Source organism: Cyanistes caeruleus, chromosome 14 (genome assembly GCF_971803275.1).
Source record: "Cyanistes caeruleus chromosome 14, bCyaCae1.hap1.1, whole genome shotgun sequence".
NCBI lineage: Eukaryota > Metazoa > Chordata > Aves > Passeriformes > Paridae > Cyanistes > Cyanistes caeruleus.
Window position 1 is genome coordinate 13,719,483 of NC_141714.1, and position 18,874 is coordinate 13,738,356.

An 18,874-nucleotide genomic window follows, 5' to 3' on the forward strand; every position below is an offset into this window, starting at 1 on the left:
TGAACTCACCAAATATCATCCCTCTTGTGGGAGCTTCAGTTGTTTGAGAAGGAGCCCCGGAGTTGCGTGATCATCCCTAAAACCTTCTCCCCTAAGTTCCAGCTTTGGAGAACAAGTTGTTCATCATAAACTGAATTCAACCTTGGAGTAACTCCAGTGAAAACAAAAGGAGTAACAACAGGAATGGATTAGGCCCAATTGCTTTCACATTTCTCCAGCTTGAATTTTCAATTCCAATACTAAAGGAAGAGTAAAAAAAAGCCAAACCCAACTCATGGCACAGAGACAAATACACTCCAAAATGTAGGTCTGCTTGTGATATGACCTCATGCCCTTTGGAAAGTGAACCAAGGAGGGCTTCCCAAAGCCTACCTAGTAAAAAAACTCTGCTGTCATCTGGCAGGAGCGATATACATTCCTGTTTCTGCCACTGTATTGCACCAATTTTTGCAGAGAATGATCAAACCCTGCAGATCTAGGCTGCTGCATTTGTGACTACTGACCTTACACATGTCTGAAAAAAAAGAGTATCTGCCAAGCTGAGATACAGAGTCATGAGGATTTAATTTTATTTCATAAAAACATACTGAGGAAGATTAAACAGTGTGTTTCCTGCACCAGCCCCATTTTCCAGAGGGAGTTGTGCTCAGATCAGGAGAGGGCACAGCCTCACCTACAAATTCTCATCTGAGGGATCGTCTTGGCATCTCTCTGGTTAAACAGAAGTGAACAAGAAGAGAGAAAGTGGAATAAAGACAGAGAACCCCAAAATCCTTCACTGACAGTCAAGCCCTGCTTTCTTGCAGTGTTTGCTGCACCACTCACTCATTAGCTTTTGAGTAAGTTCCTTCTAACTTTGACCTGCTGTTTCCTGCCAGGGCTGATGAGCCACGAGTGCAGAGTCGCTTCCTCTGGGCCAGTTCCTCAGAGCACACTTCCAGTGGCTGCCACATGAGGTTAGCTGAAGAAAAAAATGTTGCTCTTGTTTTCACTGGAGTTATTCCCAGTGAAATTCCCAGGCTATTCCAGCGTGTTATAAAGGGGGTAACACAATTATCCAGTGATCAAAGAACTAAACTGCAAGTCAGAAGTCCTGGGTTCAATTTCTAACTCATATTCAACCAACACTAACCATATGCCCTCTCTGTGTCTCCACACACTTGAGGGTTTCAGCAATGATGATGACACTCAAAGCTACTCCTAAACAAATAAGAAGTTTATGAAACATCACAGAAGCACAAAATATTGAGGCCAGGTTTGATCCATAGGCTTCACAAGGTAAATGCAGAGCTTTGTCCAACTGACAGGCTGGAAGTGCAGGAGTTCGGCTCAGCTGCTATCTAGCTCAGAAATCACTGCACATTGTTTGCAAACTTATCAGGACTGACTTGAATTGTGAATTAGCTTCAGCAAGGCAGCTGGCAGGCTGCTGAGGCATACAATGCCTGCTGAATCTGCACTTCCTGCTGGAGACGTGCGAAGGAGAAGGCAAACTATGAAAGAGCAGAGAAACCGCTCCCAGCTCCAGTCAAAACTACGTGCAGCACAGGCACAACAAGGCCAGTCACTGATCCAGGGGCCAAACCAGAATTCCCAGCAGCAGCAGTGCTGATATTTCTCAGCCTCAGCACAGCACTTGTTGTGGAGGGATCCTAAAGCCCTTTGGGACGATCATTCCCCCGGCTCCTTTCCAGACTGGGTAAGAGCACAGAGCTGGAGGGCAGCTCTGACCATCCCAGCCCACACCGTGACCCTGCAGGCGGCTCTCACACACAGCCCAGAGCTGGTGCTGCCCCGTTTCACACCTTGATTTTCAGTAAATAACCAAAGCTCTGTCAAAAGCAGCAGCAGACACTGAGACCTGTTCTGGCCAGCCCTACCTGAGCACTCACCTGGACAGGGCACCAGAGCAGGGCTCTCTCCTTGCAGGCAGACATTCCCTGTGTGCTGCAGGTTACAGAGCTGAAGCTGCTGTACATTCTCCAAGATCTGGGGCTGTGTGTGCCCACTCAGAGAAATAACATGAAGATGCTTCCTGCGTGCGGTCTGATGGGAACACCGCAGCATCAGCACTTGGGAAAAACCCTGGCTTGTACACTGCAATCCCCTAAATCCAACCAAAACGTGCCACAGCAGGCTCCTGAAAGGCTCCATGGGGCTGGGAAAACAGCCAATGTGCAATGCACTCCTAGGAAAGCTCTCTTGCTGTGAGCAGGGCCTATTCATTCATTTCAGGTTGTCAGTAAATTTGATCCAAGTCCCCTCTAGCACAGGGTTGTGTTATCCTTACAGACACAGAGAACCTTTTTTTAATTCAGCTTTTAAATAACCTTCAAGGTTAGTAGCACGAAGAAGTGCAAACCCTCACTCCGGTAAGTTAGTGTTGACTTTGAAAGGAAGAGGTTACTTTGTAAGCGAAAAGGGGGGGAAAAAGCCCATTAGAAGTTTCTAGCCGCAGAAGCTGCAGGGTCAGTGCAGGTCAGAGCAGTCGGGGCAGTGTTACCGCAGCTCAGCAAGCGCCGTCCTGCGCTTTGCAGGCCACGAGACGCCATCCCGTGGCCATCCACATCCCCACAGAGCTCCCCAGCTCCCGCCACAGCCAGGGGCGCGCTGCTCGCTCCGAGCCCTCCGTGCTCCGTCAGCTTTGTTGCTGATGCAAAGCAAGGCTGAAAAGGCTCTGCTGCTCCCCCAAAACAACCCCCAGAGAGGAGCAGGCTGGGGATGTGGCTGGGGCGGGTTGCATTCAGCCTTTCTCCCTCAGCGGGCAGGAAGGAGAGCCCCGGGCCTGCAGGGAAACACTCCCCACACGGAGCGTGTGCCCCAGCCTGCTGCCAGGCCATGTCCTTCCTGTGACATTCCCTCGTCACTTACGGGGCTTTATCCACAGTCCCTTGTCCCTGCAGCTCCCTCCTGCTCTCCCACGGTGCCCAAAGCTTCTGGGGCACTTCTGTCCCGCTCCCACACCCTCAATTCCTCTCTCACTCCCACTCTGCCCCCAGGAAGAATTTTGCCCCACATCTAGGACACGTTCGACAGAAGCTGACAATCCAAAAAGGTGTGCTAACTTTTCAGCTAAAGATACAGGGCTGAGCTTCCAGCCTTGCTTTGGTTGTCCAACAAACACAATCACAGCCTTTAAGGCTGATGCAAACTCTGTGTGAAGGGGGTGGGAGGGGAGATGTGAAATCCCACACAAATTCAGCTGGCCCTCCATATCGCTCCTTGTTGCCCACCCAGCTCACCCTATCCCTGCTCTTTTCATTGCTCAGCTGCTGTGTTTTAATACAGGAGGGGGAAAAAAAGAGGAAAAAAAAAAAATAATAATAAGTGACCAGAAGCAAAAGGAGTCCTCAAAGGCAAATGTTTCCTATTACAGCACTAGTTCTTTCAGGGCCTTTGATGTTGCTTCTCCCACACAAAGCTGTTTCTTTCACAGTCTGTTCTTGCACACGAACAAGATGTTACACGTACTCTACATAGCACATCCTCAACTCTTATTCAAAGCACATTTGTCCCAATTCACTGTACCTTGTAACATTTTTCAAATCAGTACTCATACATCATATGCACAGAGACATTTTTATTCTAGCTCCCCCTTTTCACATTAATTTTTCTTCCAAATTCTTGGAGGTCTTGGTCATAGATAGGGATGTGTTGACATTAACTAGGGTTGAGAAAGGGCTGTTAAGTTCATGGCAGTAGCTGAATTTTTCCAAAATTTTAGGGGCTTGTAGAGCTTTGTCAGAGAACAGATCCAGCTTTTATATTTAGATGCTGGATTAGTTAACTTCCATTACATTCTTTATTTTACAGGCTCACAGTTTTTAATACCACCTGCTTCTTACTTGTCTATCACAAACCCTGACTTTTGCATACTGGAAAAATACTCGAGCACACATTGCATTGATAAACGACTACAGTTCTCATGACAAATTTAAATTGCAAATTATTTGGAGGAAGGAAAATATTTTTGTTCTAGCACAATAGGGTTTTCGTAATCTGTGTTCTAAACTATCCAAACACAAATAACAGCTGTGAGCTTCTGCCAATTTACTCAACTTTCAAAAGTGGTGGCAGAATGCAATAGGTTTCGTTAGGTAATGCAGGGGTTAAGCTACTCATCTTCTAAAAAAAATCTCGTGTCATTGTCTCCAAGATTCATTTAACTCATGTTGTCAAATAGGAGTTACTTTGGCATAAACTGTATCCAGACACCTTTCAGAATCCAAACACAATGGAAAGTCTTCCAGAAGACATTGCATTATCTGAAAAATAACCAAAAATACCACTCTTATACCCCAAGATGAGAGACAGGCAAGAGTCCACCAGGAATTTTACCACAGCTACTCAGTAAGATAGGCAACCTGTAGTAATCAAGAGTAAATCATAATTGTGTTTGTATAAAAGGTAATAAAATTTTATGGCCCTCAGAAATAAGCTAAGGAAGAACAACAGTGTAAGATGATTCTTTTTGGACAGACAGCAATTGACAGCCTGGTGTCACTAACTGGCCTGTTGAATTAGTTTGCTACTGCAAACTTAGGCTGAGACCAAGAGAGATCTGGCCTGGTTGGTTAGAGATGAACAAAACCTGAGGTCTTGCAGTAATAAATTCTTACTTTACAGTAAGAAGACTTTGGAGGTGGAAGCACATTGGGTTTTGTTGCTGCTACTAAAAATATGCTCAAAAGATTATTGCCTGTGTTTAGAGAAGGAGCCTGGTATCAAACCAGCCAAAATGGTTCACTAAAAATAGGCATTTCTTTGTTCTGTGTTTTCAAGTCTCATTTCTTTTAAACCCCTACAATCTTTTGTGATCATCCAAGGTAACATGCATTCTTTGTTAACAGCAAGAACCCACCTCCTCCCCATCTCCAAATTCTATAATGCAAGAACAACAAACCAAATTGCTTCAGATTTAAAAAGAGAATGCTGGCCCTGGCACGCTAATCAGAGGCAAGACTCAAACCAAAGGGCTTTAAGATCTAAGAGCAAGTAATAAAAAGCAGCTTGAATGCAAAAAAGGGTTTGGATTGAAACAAGAGACTTCCGCCAAGTGCCCAGTCCACTCTAAAGGAATAAAGGGATAGCCTTGAGGTGCAGGGACACTTTACAGGGCTTTGTGCTTTTGCACTTACAGGAACAGCAGCCCTGTCCCTGCAGCAGGAAGCAAACCCCAACTGTCACCCTTAAACCAGCTCCGCAGCAACAATTGCTCCCTCAGAAAACAGATTTGCCCTAAAAACAATCTACTTCTGATTCTCCTGTGATGACAAAGGTCCTTGCTGGGACCTTTGGGAATCAGTTAACCAGCCCTTATGGAAACCTATACACCAAATCCCTGCCCTCCCCAAAACCAGCTGGAACCGAGACAATGCTACTCCAGTTCTGATGGGCAAGCATGGCCCCCCTTTTTGAAGTGGATTAAGCTGAACAGCCCTAGACTTGCCCACAAGGAGCCTTTTCCTAAAAAGTCTCAGTTGTCTGAAAAATGCATTTTTCCTTAGAAAATTAGCTGGGAAAGATTAACTCAAGGCTAAAACTCTGAATTTATAGTTATGGGAGCAAGTCACTACCTTCCTTTTCACTGGGTCTTCTGGTACCTCCAGTGACCCATCTTACACTGAATTTGCTAAGGATTATTTAACAAGCCTCAAGAGCAACTAAAATTCGCAATGATAGGCAAAGTTCCCTTCCATCTACTATGGACAGCTGTCAATCATGTAATAGACTTGGAATACAAGGGGCAGTTTGTACAGCTCCAAAAATATTCCTTGGCCTTTACTCCAAAAAAGCAAATGCAACAGGCCTATGACTTCATAAAATTCTTGAACTCATATTAATGCAAAGCTTTTTTTATTATGAAGTTACCAAGAAAATTATATGCCAGTGAAATTCCTTCCAGGAAAAACAAGTTCTCATCTTTGTTGTCGCACAATGTATTAGTAGGGTCTACAGATAAGAATGTGAATATTTGCAAAAACTTATTTCCCTGGGCCAGTCTATTGTGTTTGTGCACCAGAACCTCAGTTCCAAATCTGCCTGAGCCTGCTCGAGTTCACCTCTGCAAACAGCCCCCAATGTGGACCTGCCTGGAGAAATATGCCAAGCTAAACCCCTGCATTTAAAACGCTTTTAGCATTTTGAGTTGTTAAAATGAGTTCTCTATTTTCATCGTGACTTACAAAATAATTTTAAAACAAAATCCTGCTTTAGTGTTTTTATGTAGTATAGAGTTCCTCGAGCCTTTCAAGAATGAGTTTTCCAATAAAGTCTGCAGGACTCAGATTTACATCCTCACCCACTGACAGTTTAATTACTTGCATTGTAGGAGAAAGTATTTAATCACATACAGTCAGAAAAACAGCCCCTTAAATACAGGCTTTTGGGCCCATGATCCCCCAATTTGAAATTCAATGAAGGAGAATGAAACATGCACACTGTGATCCATTTCCTGATGCAGAACACTTGATATTATCAAAACATACAGAGTTGCACAGCTGACACACACATTTTTCTAAACCATTGGTAAAATCCTTCCAACATTTTAAGCCCATGAAATGAGGATTCAGCATGGTCTGGATATGATCTAAGGGCAGTGCTGGTCAATGAGCTGTACAAAGACCACTGCTGTAATGCTGTGCTAATTAACATATTAAGAATAGTCCATCTAAAATGCTGTTTGAATTACACAGGTATTCTAACTTGGTTCTCAACTATTAAAACATTAAAGGTAACTCATCATTGTGATTCTCAGCGACAGATATGCACTAATGATCCCTTATAAAAAGAAGGAAGTGGGTGAAAGACAGGAATTCTCAGACACTCATCATGGCAATTCAGCATAATTAAGGCTGGTGAAGTCATAAAAAACAGTTGTTAAATGTCAATAGTTATACTTTAAAGCTGACTACCAGCACCAGCTGGCTTTCTCTCCCAACTGGTGTCTAATTCCCTCAGACCAGGCAGGCAACAAATCCAGAAATGCACCTTGTAGTCAGTTTTAGTCAGGGTATGCTACAGTATCAAAGAACCCTCCAAGCAGTGGCAACTCAACTGCAGTTAAGTGCAAGTATCAATGAGCAGCATATTAGAAAACTTTGTTTCAAAATGAACAACTTGTGTTAGGAGTGTGAAAGACAACCTAGGCCTACCTCGGGCCTATTACACAGTGACAACCATTCGTTCTGAAACAACAGACACAGCAAGTGTGTGCATTATGTATATATTTTATAAAAGAGCAATGTCTTTTACAAGACCTTCCAAGAGTGGGGAATAGCCAGAACACTACAAAAAACTGCTGTAACAAGAGTGACTATTTGTGCGCTTGCTTTATGCAGCTTACATTCGAATGTTTACAGAGGCCAGCACTCAGATAGGACTCTCCACTAACAAACAAATCTGGAATACATCAATTGTACAGGTAAATCAGCCAAAATTAAGCAATAGCTATGCTCTTCTCAGGTTTAAGAAAGCATGCAATAGGTTTCCCCCTCCTGCCACCCCTCGTTCAGGTTTCTAAATCACAGTACATTAAAAGCACAGTAGAAGGGAAGCGGGGCACAGGTAACAGGGTTGGATTTTATCACAGACTGTTTATCAATATTTTGCAAATGGAAAAGCAGCCTTCTTTAAACACCAAGAAGGTAGAGAAGATACAGACATGAATAAAAAAATAATTAAGCAACTTAAGACATCAAAAATTCAAGAAATAGCACTGTGCATATACAAACAAAATTAACATTCAATACTGTAGAGCTCATTTAAAAATGGCACCAGTGGACAATATTTTACAATATGCACATTTATTTGAAGTGGGGAACTAATGCTCCACGGGTGGAAATGATCATACAAATAATAGTGCCACTATTGGCCCATTCTGGTACTTCTTACAATTTAATGGAAACACTTTTAAAAATAATCTGGTATGTACATGTCTTCTGGATACCCAACAGCTTCTTCAGAACAGAAAAAAACTATGGTTCTCCCCCTCCCCTTTTAGCCAGACAGTATTGCCAGAGATTGTGCTCACATCTAAAGCACATAATCTTACTTTAAATTCAGTGCTATTTTCTTTCAGAAAGATCACAAATTTTAAGTAACAAAAGCATTTATGTTACAAACATTCAAAAATGGAAGCTTATGATTCTGGCAGACAATGTTGCGTATTAAATACAAACCAGCCAGCAATTACTGAACATAAAAAACTTATTCAATCATAAAAAAATACTATAATTCATCACCACAGACTTTTTACAGAGTTATAAATAATAAATAGCATAACACAGTAGATTACAAACGGATTTATTTTGCCCCGTTATAGTCTTTAAAAAGTAAAATATCTGTTCCTACCTCAGACTGACCAAGGTACTGTATCAAGACTACTCAAAACTCAAAGAAAACTCCTTCACCAAGCAATTTGCAGAGCTCATATCCAATCCAAAGCCTTTCCTTTGGAATCAAACGTTTGCTGAGCTGTTTGTTCTGTTCTTGACCAACAAAGGGACAAACTCTGCCCAGAGCAGCTGCAAAGGGTCTCACCTTGGCTGCCCCCCAGAGCTGGGGCTGCCCCCAGCACCTCCACACCTCGGAAAGGAACACTAAGGGAAGCAGCACCGCCGACAGACTTGGGTAAGCACTCTATAAACAAGCTGTACACAAAGGACTTTCCCCACCCACCCCTCTGGTTTACATTCCATAATTTTGTAACAATGTCCCCTAAGGCACAAAAATACTTATGACCTCAATGCCACAGGAGACATCGATGGTGCCGTACATGGTTCTCCTACACAGTAGTTTAATTAACTTATCTGCACTGTATGTCTTCGATCGAGGTGTGGATTAATTTTTCCTGGCCAAATCTTGCTGAATAATGACCTTATTTAATACAAACTGTAAGACAAATGTTCTGGGAAGAGAACTATGCAGCTAATTTAATCATGTTTCTAGAGTATCATTATTTCTTCACTGATGGCAAAAGTGACAGTCATTAGTTATTTTGCTGTGGGGTTTTTAGTTTAATGTAATAGAGTGAGATTTCCACACCCAATGTGGTCTTCTGTAAATGAATTCATAAAAATGACTAGCAGCACTAAGAAAATAAAATATTTTTTTCTCCCTTCCATAAAGGAATTTGAGGCTAGTGACTGGAAAAAAAAAAAAAAAAAAAAGCAAGAATAACTTTACTCAATAGTAGAAGTGCCAGAGAATAAATTAGTATTTTCAAATCCTTCCAAACCAAGTTATTTCCCTAGACATAGTGACCATGATAATGATAGAAGTACATTCCTAAAAATTGCAACACTAATAGGTAGATACCTATTTCTGGAATCATAAAGTGTATGCAAGTTCCTGAAAGCAAAAGTTAGTATAATATCAGCAGACATCTTGTCTAAAAAATAAATTCGCAAAACCAGACATTAATATGGTCTACAATGTCCATTAAATGGATAAATTAAAAAAAAAAAAAATCACTGGAAAGTAGCCAAGGATTACAGTAACAACAATTTTTCCTTTTAATAAACCTCATATGAATGGTTCAAGGATCAGAGTTCATTTCTCTGTACGAGTGTACAGGAAGGGGACAGCACAGCCAGACACTGACTCAGGACTTGGTAAAGTCACTTGGGTGAGAAGTCATCCATCAGAATGAACGAGGAGCAGGAGTTGGAGCATGTCACTGGAGACTCCGTGGTGATGCTGCCTTTTGTCAGGGAATCAGAGGAAGAGCCAACACTGCTGCTACTCCCATCCAGAATATCCGAGGACAAGCTGGGGAAAGGGAAAAAGGTCCTTCAGTGCAGGGGCATGAGGCTCTGAACAAAGCTGACAGGTTCCCCCTCGGACAGGACTTGTAGGAGACCTATACTACCACTCAGTCTTTACTGCAAGACTGGCAGCCCTGAAAACTCCTTGTTTTCTGTAGCATGTTAGAGATATTCATGCTCCTCACGGAAATGAAGAGCAGAATTATTGTGTTTTTTTAACATGCAGAATAAATTATGAAGCTGGTTTTAATCAGACATAGAAAGGAGGTGATAAAAAATAAGTATAAAACCCTTAAAGTTTATAGTAAAGGAAAAATAATAAATTAATCAGCAATACACCAAAGATGTTATTAGTTAGCTGGTATGCTCGGCATTACTCAAAGCAAGATTGAAACCTATTTTTCTCACAGAATTCCTGTGTTTGGATTTTGTAAGTCTAGATACAAGATCCCAGAGGACACATAAATTGATGCTTTTGCAATTTAGGGGGAAGCAACATGGAAAAAACCATCTAGGCAGTTTCAAGTCTGTAGGTAAACTGAAATTACAGTAATAACAGCTGGTATTTTTGAATACTTAGTATCTGACTCAACACAAAAAAAACCCTTTGGTATTTTATGATTGTAACAAAGAAAGATAACTTAACTCTAAAAGTCATGAACTTGGGAACAAGAACAATTAAGTACCCACACACATTTTCTAAGTATTCAGTGAAGTGCCACAGACACTGTATGACCAACGCCTACAACATATTGCAATGATGAAGCAAAGTAACTTTGCTTATGAATTAGCAGGGCTTTGTAACAATTATATTCAGCATGAAAGCTTTGATGCACAAAATCTAGGCTCAAGTCTGTTCAGGAAGAATTGATCAGAGGAGAAGGACCGTTGCCACAGGACAGCTCCCACTAATACACATCCGCAAGATACACACGAACTACCTTTTTCCTGGAAAAGAAAACTAGAAAGCCTGTAATAAATGCACATTCCCTGTTTTGGCATTTCAGGGCACATGAAATATTTTACCATGAACTGATATCTGACAGATGTGTAACATCTGGAGAAAGCATGTTGGTTGTTCCTTGGAAAAGTCTCTTTGGCTGACTTTCAGTTTCCATTTCACCTAAAGAAAACAATGCAAATAATCAAACTCACTTGAGTTTCTGGAATATCTATTTAAAATTTATCTGCTGTAAAAGAGAGGTTTGACCTACAGCACTCCAAGGTTGCATTTGTAACACAAGTTCTCTAATTCAGCCAACCAAGCACCTGCCTATGACATTATTTTGATGATAGGTGTTGTTAGACCATTCAGTCCATCCTTACCTAAAACTTCAGCAGTATCTGAGAGGCTACAATGAAGTCAAAGACATAAAACTTGCTACTTGTACTGTAATCAGACAAAATAATCTAAAGCAAACAAATTACCATGACTTAGTGTTAAATAAACAGCTGAGATGAGGTAACTGACATAAGTCAAAATAAGAAGTTTAAAATTGTTAGTGATTATGAAAATAAGAACGATGGCTGGGTTTAGTTTCACCCTCCCCTATACACCAAATTCTGATGCATGGGTACACTTTAACAGGAAAGCTGAACTGAATAAATTTGTCATGTGGAAGTATTTCCACTTATTGTGGATCAGATTGTCTTTGTACCTGTAACCATCTACAGAAATTAAGAGATTAAATATGATGGGGAGAATGAATGTAATCTGTTTAGTATAATCTGCCATGAGAATGAGCTGGCTCACTAATAGCTGCTCTACAACAGACATTTGAAAATATTATGAACCTGAAAATAAATTTAAAAAAAAAGAAAACCCTCTCACATATTTTCATTTTCACTTTTGAAAGGAAAAAAGCATAAAATGGTAATAATTTTTCCAGTTTTTACCTACACTTTGCAGTAGTTGTAGATTCAGTTTGAAAAACTAACAGAGGTTAAGCATTATAGCAAACCAGTCTATACATTCTGGAACAGAATCACACTGCTACATTTTATACAAGACTGGTAACTTCCAAAGTTTTCATTTCCTTCAGCCCACAGGGATACATTCCTCTCTTAAGGCAAGAAATAATTGCTTCTAGGAATGGGTAAAAAGCATTTATAAGATACTTAGTCTTGCAGAAATATGAATGAAACGCCAACTTAGGTAACACTTTTGCTCCTTAAATTTGACAGAGACAAATCTGCACTGCTACAACACATTGCAGAGTCCACCAGTATTAATTCCCTATGGTGGTGAAAATCTCTTCAGTTCATGGCTTTCCTTCTCCTATTATAAAACTACTGCTAAAATTCAGAAAAAGACAGGACCACATATTTAGGAAAAGAAAGTAAGTTCATTTGAATAGATAAGAGGTTTCAAAATTAAGCAGCATTTCGAAAACTCCTCGATATTTCAAGCAAGAAAAGGAAAACTCTTATCTCCACTTTAAGATGCTCCACAGGAGTACATGGATTTGGTGAGGAAAGGCCTGTCTCTCTACCTACACTGCTTCTACAATTTGTGTGAAGTTTAAGTGTGGATATTTATTATTCACTGATCATTTAGCTGAATAAACTTTTGTTCAGTTTTCATGCCTCTAAAATTAATAGAAAATAAAATCCAAGACAGAACTGAAATCTATGAGAAAACTTGTCTCTCTCCTCTGTCAAATCAGTATCAGTTAGACAATGTTCTTTATCTGACAGGACAAGCAGTACTGAAAAAAAAAAGCCAAACAACAAACAGTAACTTTTCTCAAAGCCTAAATGTAAGTCTTGTACAATAAAAGGATGTTTGTGGTGCAGTAAAGAATGCCTAAGTTAAAAAAAAAAAAAAGTAGAAAGGATAAGCACAGCTAAAGGCACACTTGAAGAATATCTCATTCTCATAGTTCTATTGTAGAAATTTGTTTGGGGATGTTACTTGAAAAATCTCTAACATGGAACAGTTCCAGGAAAGAATGCATTTACCCCTTTCAGGAGGAAAGGGGACTGATCTATTCCATTTCTCTAAACACTCACCTTCTCAACTTTCAGAGTGAAAACAAACATTCAGTACTAAGTTTAGAAGATACTGCATGATAAGCAACATTCCTAAGATGATCTGAAGGGTGTGCACTGTTCAGTGCTACTTGTAGGAATGTTATGAACATTTGTAAGCTGACATTTAATTTGATGTATAATAAAGATTGCCTCTGTCAAGTAGGAGCTGTTTTCTTTTAATTTTTCATTCCTGTGTTTTAGAATAGCTACTTTACATTGTATTATTGAGTTATGCCTGGCAAATTCCAGTTCACTCTGGATACATGTGCATTATACTTACAGAATAACAAAAAAAAAAAAAGTATCCAGCTAGAAAACTACACACATGTTAAAACAACTGGTAAGGTAAGTACACCCACCTTTTCTTTTAATGGGGCCAAGAACACTGGGCCTGATACAGTTGATTGGACTTTGACTCCTCCTGCTGAAGAGAGGATACTGAGAGTCAGGCCTGTAAAGGTTCCAGTTTGCATCAAATCAACACAACCACGGCATATGAATCATTCTTCAAAACTATTCCTGCACAACTGGAATTCTTGTGGAATCTAAATACATAGATAACAAATAAGGGCTGCCTATTAGAGCAGATTATCTGCCACACAAAGTTGTCGTGAATTTTCTAAGGTTTTCTCCTTCCGTTAGGGAATCACATCCTCATTTATATTTTTTTCTAAATGTTGTGGTGCATTTATATAAAACTCATCTGCTGACAAAGTTAATTTGAAATACCTGAGAACTTCCCCTCAAGTTACCATGTCTAGTGTAAAGCTGACACATGCTCTGTAAGAGCACACACATAAAGCTGCCATAGGTAAAGGTTGAACTTTCAGAGCATTTTTATGTGGCAATGCTTCAGCAGTTGTAAAATGAAGTCTCTTTTAATGCCTTAACATCAACTTTAATTAATCTTTGGCTTAAATTCCAATGTTAGCACAACAGACACTCATGACTTACTTGCAGAACCGCCTTGTTGGACTGGGAATAGGACTTGGAGGTAATCCATTACTGCTCACAAACATTTGCAATGATGGTGAAAAACATTGCTGCAGGAAGAAAGCTCAAATGAAGATAGTCCAGAATTTCTTTTAAAATACTTAGATGTTACACTACACACTCAAAACAAACATCCCCTCTTCTATTCCCCTTTAATTCTTTAAGAAAAACTAGCAACAGATTATGCAGATTATTAAATATAATCTTACAAGTATTAGAACTTAATTTACAAAAATATACTGGCCCATGCAATTCTGCTCAGATTAAGCTAAAATTGAAACCCATGAAAGAAGTAAAATTGAACTAGACACTTTCTCTAAAGAAAAGAACTGCTTCTGTTCTTTGTTACATTTAAAAAACAGCAGTACAGTAGTCAGAGTTTACTCAAAATACAACTGTCTTGAAAACTAACGATATTCCAAAGTAAAATAGGATATTTAGCTCTGTGATTCTGCAGCTAATTTGAGCTTAGCGCATAGAAGGCTTCTAGTAAAACATAAAAACATTTCTGTTAAGTTATCTGCTAGTGATTTATAGTCAGAATTCCAAAGGTACAGGAGCAGCTGCCAGCATCAGTGTTTTCCCAGGAACACATTACCCAGCACTCGTACGCGGCTGTTACATGCACCAATCTGGTTGGAGCACACAGATTGCTCCTTTTTTGTATGAAAGCAGAATCACACAAGAGGGTGCAAACAAGGTCAAGCAGCCCATCTTTAAACCCAGTTGCCAGTTTCTCTATGCTACATTTCAGTTTTTCAATCCTCACTGGTAAAGTAGTTTATCTAACATCCACCTTTCTGTGGCATCCAGTTTTCAGTACGAGTTCAACACACCCAAGTCCTACTTCAGAGTGCATTTGTGCCATCCTTTCCATAACTGATGGACACATTTTCATCTCTCACCACACAGAATTGCAGTCCAACTTTGCAGCTTCTTCCCCAAAATCCCCCCACTTCTGCACCTGGAGATCCTGGCCATGACTACTTTCCTGACCTCTTCCAGCTTCCCTAGAAGCAGAACCGCAACCCACTCAGATACCGCACTGAACGAAACTGAAAACAACAGAAACTGAAAACATCCTTAAACTTTGCAGGCTCCCAGATGGCAACCATTTGATACTAAGAAACCAACAAAATATGGATTTGGCTTTTTTGGTGCTTGTTCGGTTGTGTTGTTCAGGGTTTTTTTAAACTATGGAACAATTTGTCAAGTTACACATCTTGATGGTTCAGCTTGGTCTAGAATTCTGAAATACTGTCTCAGCTTAATATTTCACTTATCCTACCTTTCCTATTCCTCTTGTAGGTGAAGGTGCAGGTGAAACTGGAATGAAGTCTATTCTCTTTGGGGAAAAAGATTTCTCAGACTTGTCCAAGTCATTGTCGCTCTGTGAATACAAGGTTTCAGACTTAACACTGGCACAGGACATTACCTTGAAATCCAAGGCACAACCTTCTAATGGAAAGTCATTGGTCAAATGCACAAAGTAGCTAAAGCAGATGAGCTTAAATTCTTCTTAAATTAGTTTCACAGTTAATTCCTCTCTTTCCCTTAAATTTGTCATTTGAGTGTAAAAGTAGAATTAAATAGGAAACATCTATAAAAAGATTACCAGGCTCAAGCTTTCCTCCCATGACTGGCTTATCTGCATTGCTGTCTGCACTTCCCTAGAATACAAAAAACCCCATCAGTAGCTACAAAGAGGATAACTCTGGCTATTTTATCACCTTCTTTCAGTAACACTCACCTTTCATGTGCTGCCTCTCTGTTCATTAAATCCACTCCTTCTTCCTGCAAGAGATAAAATGTCCTAAGTTTTCCCATAACATTTGATTCATCACAGATACTTGAAATAATACTTGTGATTCCATTATTTGCCATCAGGATTGAAATACGAATAGCAGAACCACTACAGAAAGACAGGACAGCCACCAGTCCATCTCAGTGCTTCTCTTAAGTTAAATACTTCTAAAATGCAAGGTAGCTTAAACACAACAATAAGTCTTGCAAGGCCACTTCTTTGTTGAAATTAAGTCTCAAGAAATACTCAGTTTTCTTTAGTACTTGAAAAACTCAGTAGGAAAGAAACTTTGCAAGTACTTCAGTACCATATAGAATTTTTCATTCTGTTACTGAATACACAGATAAAAACTACTTACCCTTCTGATCTGATGAAGTCGGCTGCTAGGAATACGAATAGGAGATGATGACAAGAACTAGGAAAAAAAGTGACAGCCACAATGATTAAATCACACACAACTGCTTGCATACACACTATTTACCATCAACTACATTCTTAAGGAATTCAAAATGAGCTGCACAACTACATGTGGATGACTCAAACAATGTCGCAAAAAAGCAAACACTGACCTTCAAGAGAAAAGACTTGTTTTACCACTTACAAATTCCTTGTATCACTCAGCAAGTGGCAGGGATCTGACTTGCAGGCAGATACTGCTCAGCATCTCAAGTACAGAAATAGCTACAGATGCCACTTAAGACAAGGGATATACTACAAATGAAACTGTGATTGTTACACAATCCCCCACTGCCCAGGATATTACAAACTCCCACAGGACACCTTACTCAACCAGTGGGCTATTGTAGAGAAAATCTCAGTGCTTCAAGTCAGTCTTGAACAACATTCCATAAAGATTAATTTCTGCAGTTTTTCAGTTGTGTGTAATTTTATGCATCTAATTCCTCTGGAACTCTAACATCCCGTATAAACGGGCCAACAGTTCCCACTCAGAATAGTTGTGTGTCCAATGCTACACCTACTGACGAGCTCCAAAATTCTGGATTCTTAAGAAATCTCACAACAGAAGACTTTGAATTAAAAATCCCTGCCACCTTTCCTGAACAGAAGGCACAGAGGAAACTTATGTCGGGACTTTAAAGTTTTGAGAAAAGCAACATTAAATCTTCATTACCCTCAGTCAAGACAGAAAAATTTCAGTGGAAGGAGCACATAAATCTCTCACCTGACAAGGAGGAGGTAGAAAAAAAGAAATGCAACATCTCTGAAAAGTTAAACAACTGCAGTAGTGTACAGTACTACAAGACTTAAAACAGAGAGCAACAAATAAATTCCTATTCTTTCAGAGATTTTCCGAGGCCTAGTGTTCTGCCTTGGCAAAAAAAGAGCACTGTCAAACAGGTCAACAAAGAACTGTGACTCCCTCATCCATTTTCACAATAAAGGAAAACACCCTTTCAAGACTTTTAATTCTGACAGAAGGTTTTAACTAACTTTAAAGCTGGACTTAATATGAGGAGTCACATATAATGTCAACTACTCGTCTTCTTGGGGACACACAGTCAACATACCAGCATTATTTCATTACAGGTTGTAGTTAGAGGTGAAAAAATGCTTATTCTGCAGCTTGGAAGGTTGCTAGGACATTTAGTGCAAATATAAATCAAGTTTAACTTCATTTCTTTACTCCAACTATTCCTCGCTGTGTGTAAACATGACATGCTTAAGATTCCTCACCATTCCATGACGGCTCATAACTGTTGTGCTGTTCCTGCGAGTCCGCAACACGTAAGGCTGAAACACCTGGGAGTTGTCACTGCAGGTGGGGAAAACAAAGTTTTGTGAACAGCTTTTTTGGGTGCGCTTTGCTCAAAGCTCCACAGTGCTGTGACACGCACTGCAGTCTCCAGAGCGCTGAAAACATCATTTTATTTGAACAGCAGCACTGCTATCGCTGGAAGCGCGACGAGCACCTTCCGTGAGCCGAGGGGGGACAAGCGGGCACTGGCGGCGCCAGCCCCGCGGGACAAGGGACACGATCCACAGGCCGCTGAGGGAGCGCCGGGCCTGGACGAGGCCCGCGGCGATGCCGGCGGGCAGCGGCGACCCCAGGGCTCGATGAGCCGAGCTCCCGGGCCCCTCACCTGAGCCCGTGGATGAGCGGGGCGCTGTTCGACCGCCTCAGGCCACCGCCGTCGCCCGGGGTCGCGGCGCTCCCCGGCGGCAGCTCCAGGTCCAGCTCCATCTTCTCCTGAGCCATCGCGGCGGCGGCGGCTCCGGCTCCTCCCGCCCCGCCGCGGAGCCCATTCACTGCCGGCGGCCGCCGCGGCTCCTCGGGCCGCCGCTGCCCCGGCCCTACAGGCCCCGCGGGCGGCGCCGCGGGCTCAGCCCGGGGGCGCGCCGGGCCCGGCGGGGGGGGCGGCCGCAGCAGCGCCGCATCCCGGGGGCGGCCCGGGGGCGGCCAATTCCTCCAGCGGCTGCTGCCGGTGCCGGTGCCGCTGCCCGCGGTGGCGGTGGAAGCGCTCCCGCTGCTCCCGGCGCTTCCCTCGGTGCCGACCGCGCTCCGCGCCCGCCGCCGCGCACTGCGCATGCGCGGGAATCGGGGCGCAGGCAGCACCGCCCGCCTTGCACGGCGCATGCGCGGTGGCTCCGCACCCCGGCACTGCTTCGGTGGCGGGAGAGCTCCCGACAGCCCCCGGGGCGCTGCACGCGCTGATTGGCTGTGGCGGGAGCGTGTGTGTGTTTGAAACGCCGCAACGGTCGCTAGGACGAGCGCGCCGAGGGGGCGCGGCCGGGGGCGCGGTCCGGGTCAAGATCCGGGTTCGAGTCCCACCACGGCCACAAATCCGGCACCCGTCTTAGTGGGGAAGAGGTTTTACAACCTTCCTCAAGATTAGGCCCTCTCAGATCTAAGTCCCGCAGGCTTTCCCAGTGTTCTCCCCAGTTTTTCCTAGCTGCTGAAGCACGAGAGTCTGCTCAGCTTTCAGAAATCTGGTGTAACATTCCTTATGAGATGTGATCCTCGTTCTTGACTGTATTTAGGTTTGGGACCGACCTGGGCAAACCCACTGCAAGTGATCAAAGCATCAAAGTTTGTGCTTATTTTAGAGTATTTTTCTGCAATAACAGTTGCATCATACGTATTTGTCTCTTACATGCAGGGGGCTTCAGGGTCTTTCCCAGCACCAAATTTTAAAAGATCTTCATTTTCTCCTGGGATAAAACAGTTCTTTTGCCAGAGTTCTAGGTGTTGAAACTGTTAAGATAGAAAAGTTAGGATTTTTCAACATTTCAACTACCTTTGTTGGGAACATGGCTA

The 18,874-nt window shown here is 42.0% G+C and overlaps 1 protein-coding gene and 1 non-coding gene across 3 annotated transcripts; both read right to left on the minus strand.

Moving 5' to 3' along the window:
- Positions 1 to 7,209: 7,209 nt before the first annotated feature.
- PABIR2 (PABIR family member 2) lies at positions 7,210 to 17,916 on the minus strand. Of its 2 annotated transcripts, none has more exons than XM_023926019.2 (10): positions 17,700 to 17,916; positions 17,293 to 17,371; positions 15,956 to 16,012; positions 15,544 to 15,587; positions 15,409 to 15,463; positions 15,082 to 15,183; positions 13,755 to 13,843; positions 13,160 to 13,224; positions 10,794 to 10,890; positions 7,210 to 9,771 (listed from the first exon to the last, which is right to left on the minus strand). In XM_023926019.2, exons 1-10 carry the CDS (start codon positions 17,813 to 17,815, stop codon positions 9,621 to 9,623), a joined length of 855 nt encoding a protein of 284 aa, XP_023781787.2. In that variant the 5' UTR covers positions 17,816 to 17,916; the 3' UTR covers positions 7,210 to 9,620. The 2 variants fall into 2 exon arrangements, with proteins under 2 accessions (XP_023781787.2, XP_023781786.2); XM_023926018.2 differs by having other exon boundaries at positions 13,160 to 13,251; positions 17,700 to 17,899.
- On the minus strand, positions 9,850 to 9,993 carry LOC111928779 (small nucleolar RNA U109). The gene has a single exon (XR_002864299.2). It is a non-coding gene; the product is annotated as a small nucleolar RNA U109 (small nucleolar RNA).
- Positions 17,917 to 18,874: the final 958 nt, after the last annotated feature.

What these genes read in the sequence shown, in the direction of transcription:
- PABIR2 (XM_023926018.2), bottom strand. Translation starts at nt 17,815, where the DNA reads ATGGCTCAGGAGAAGATGGAGCTGGACCTGGAGCTGCCGCCGGGGAGC. An exon ending in AGAGAGGCAGCACATGAAAG is followed by an intron (nt 15,464 to 15,543) that starts GTGAGTGTTACT and finishes TTTGTATTCTAG; the next exon opens with GGAAGTGCAGACAGCAATGC. An exon ending in GGGAGGAAAGCTTGAGCCTG is followed by an intron (nt 15,184 to 15,408) that starts GTAATCTTTTTA and finishes TTGTATTCACAG; the next exon opens with AGCGACAATGACTTGGACAA.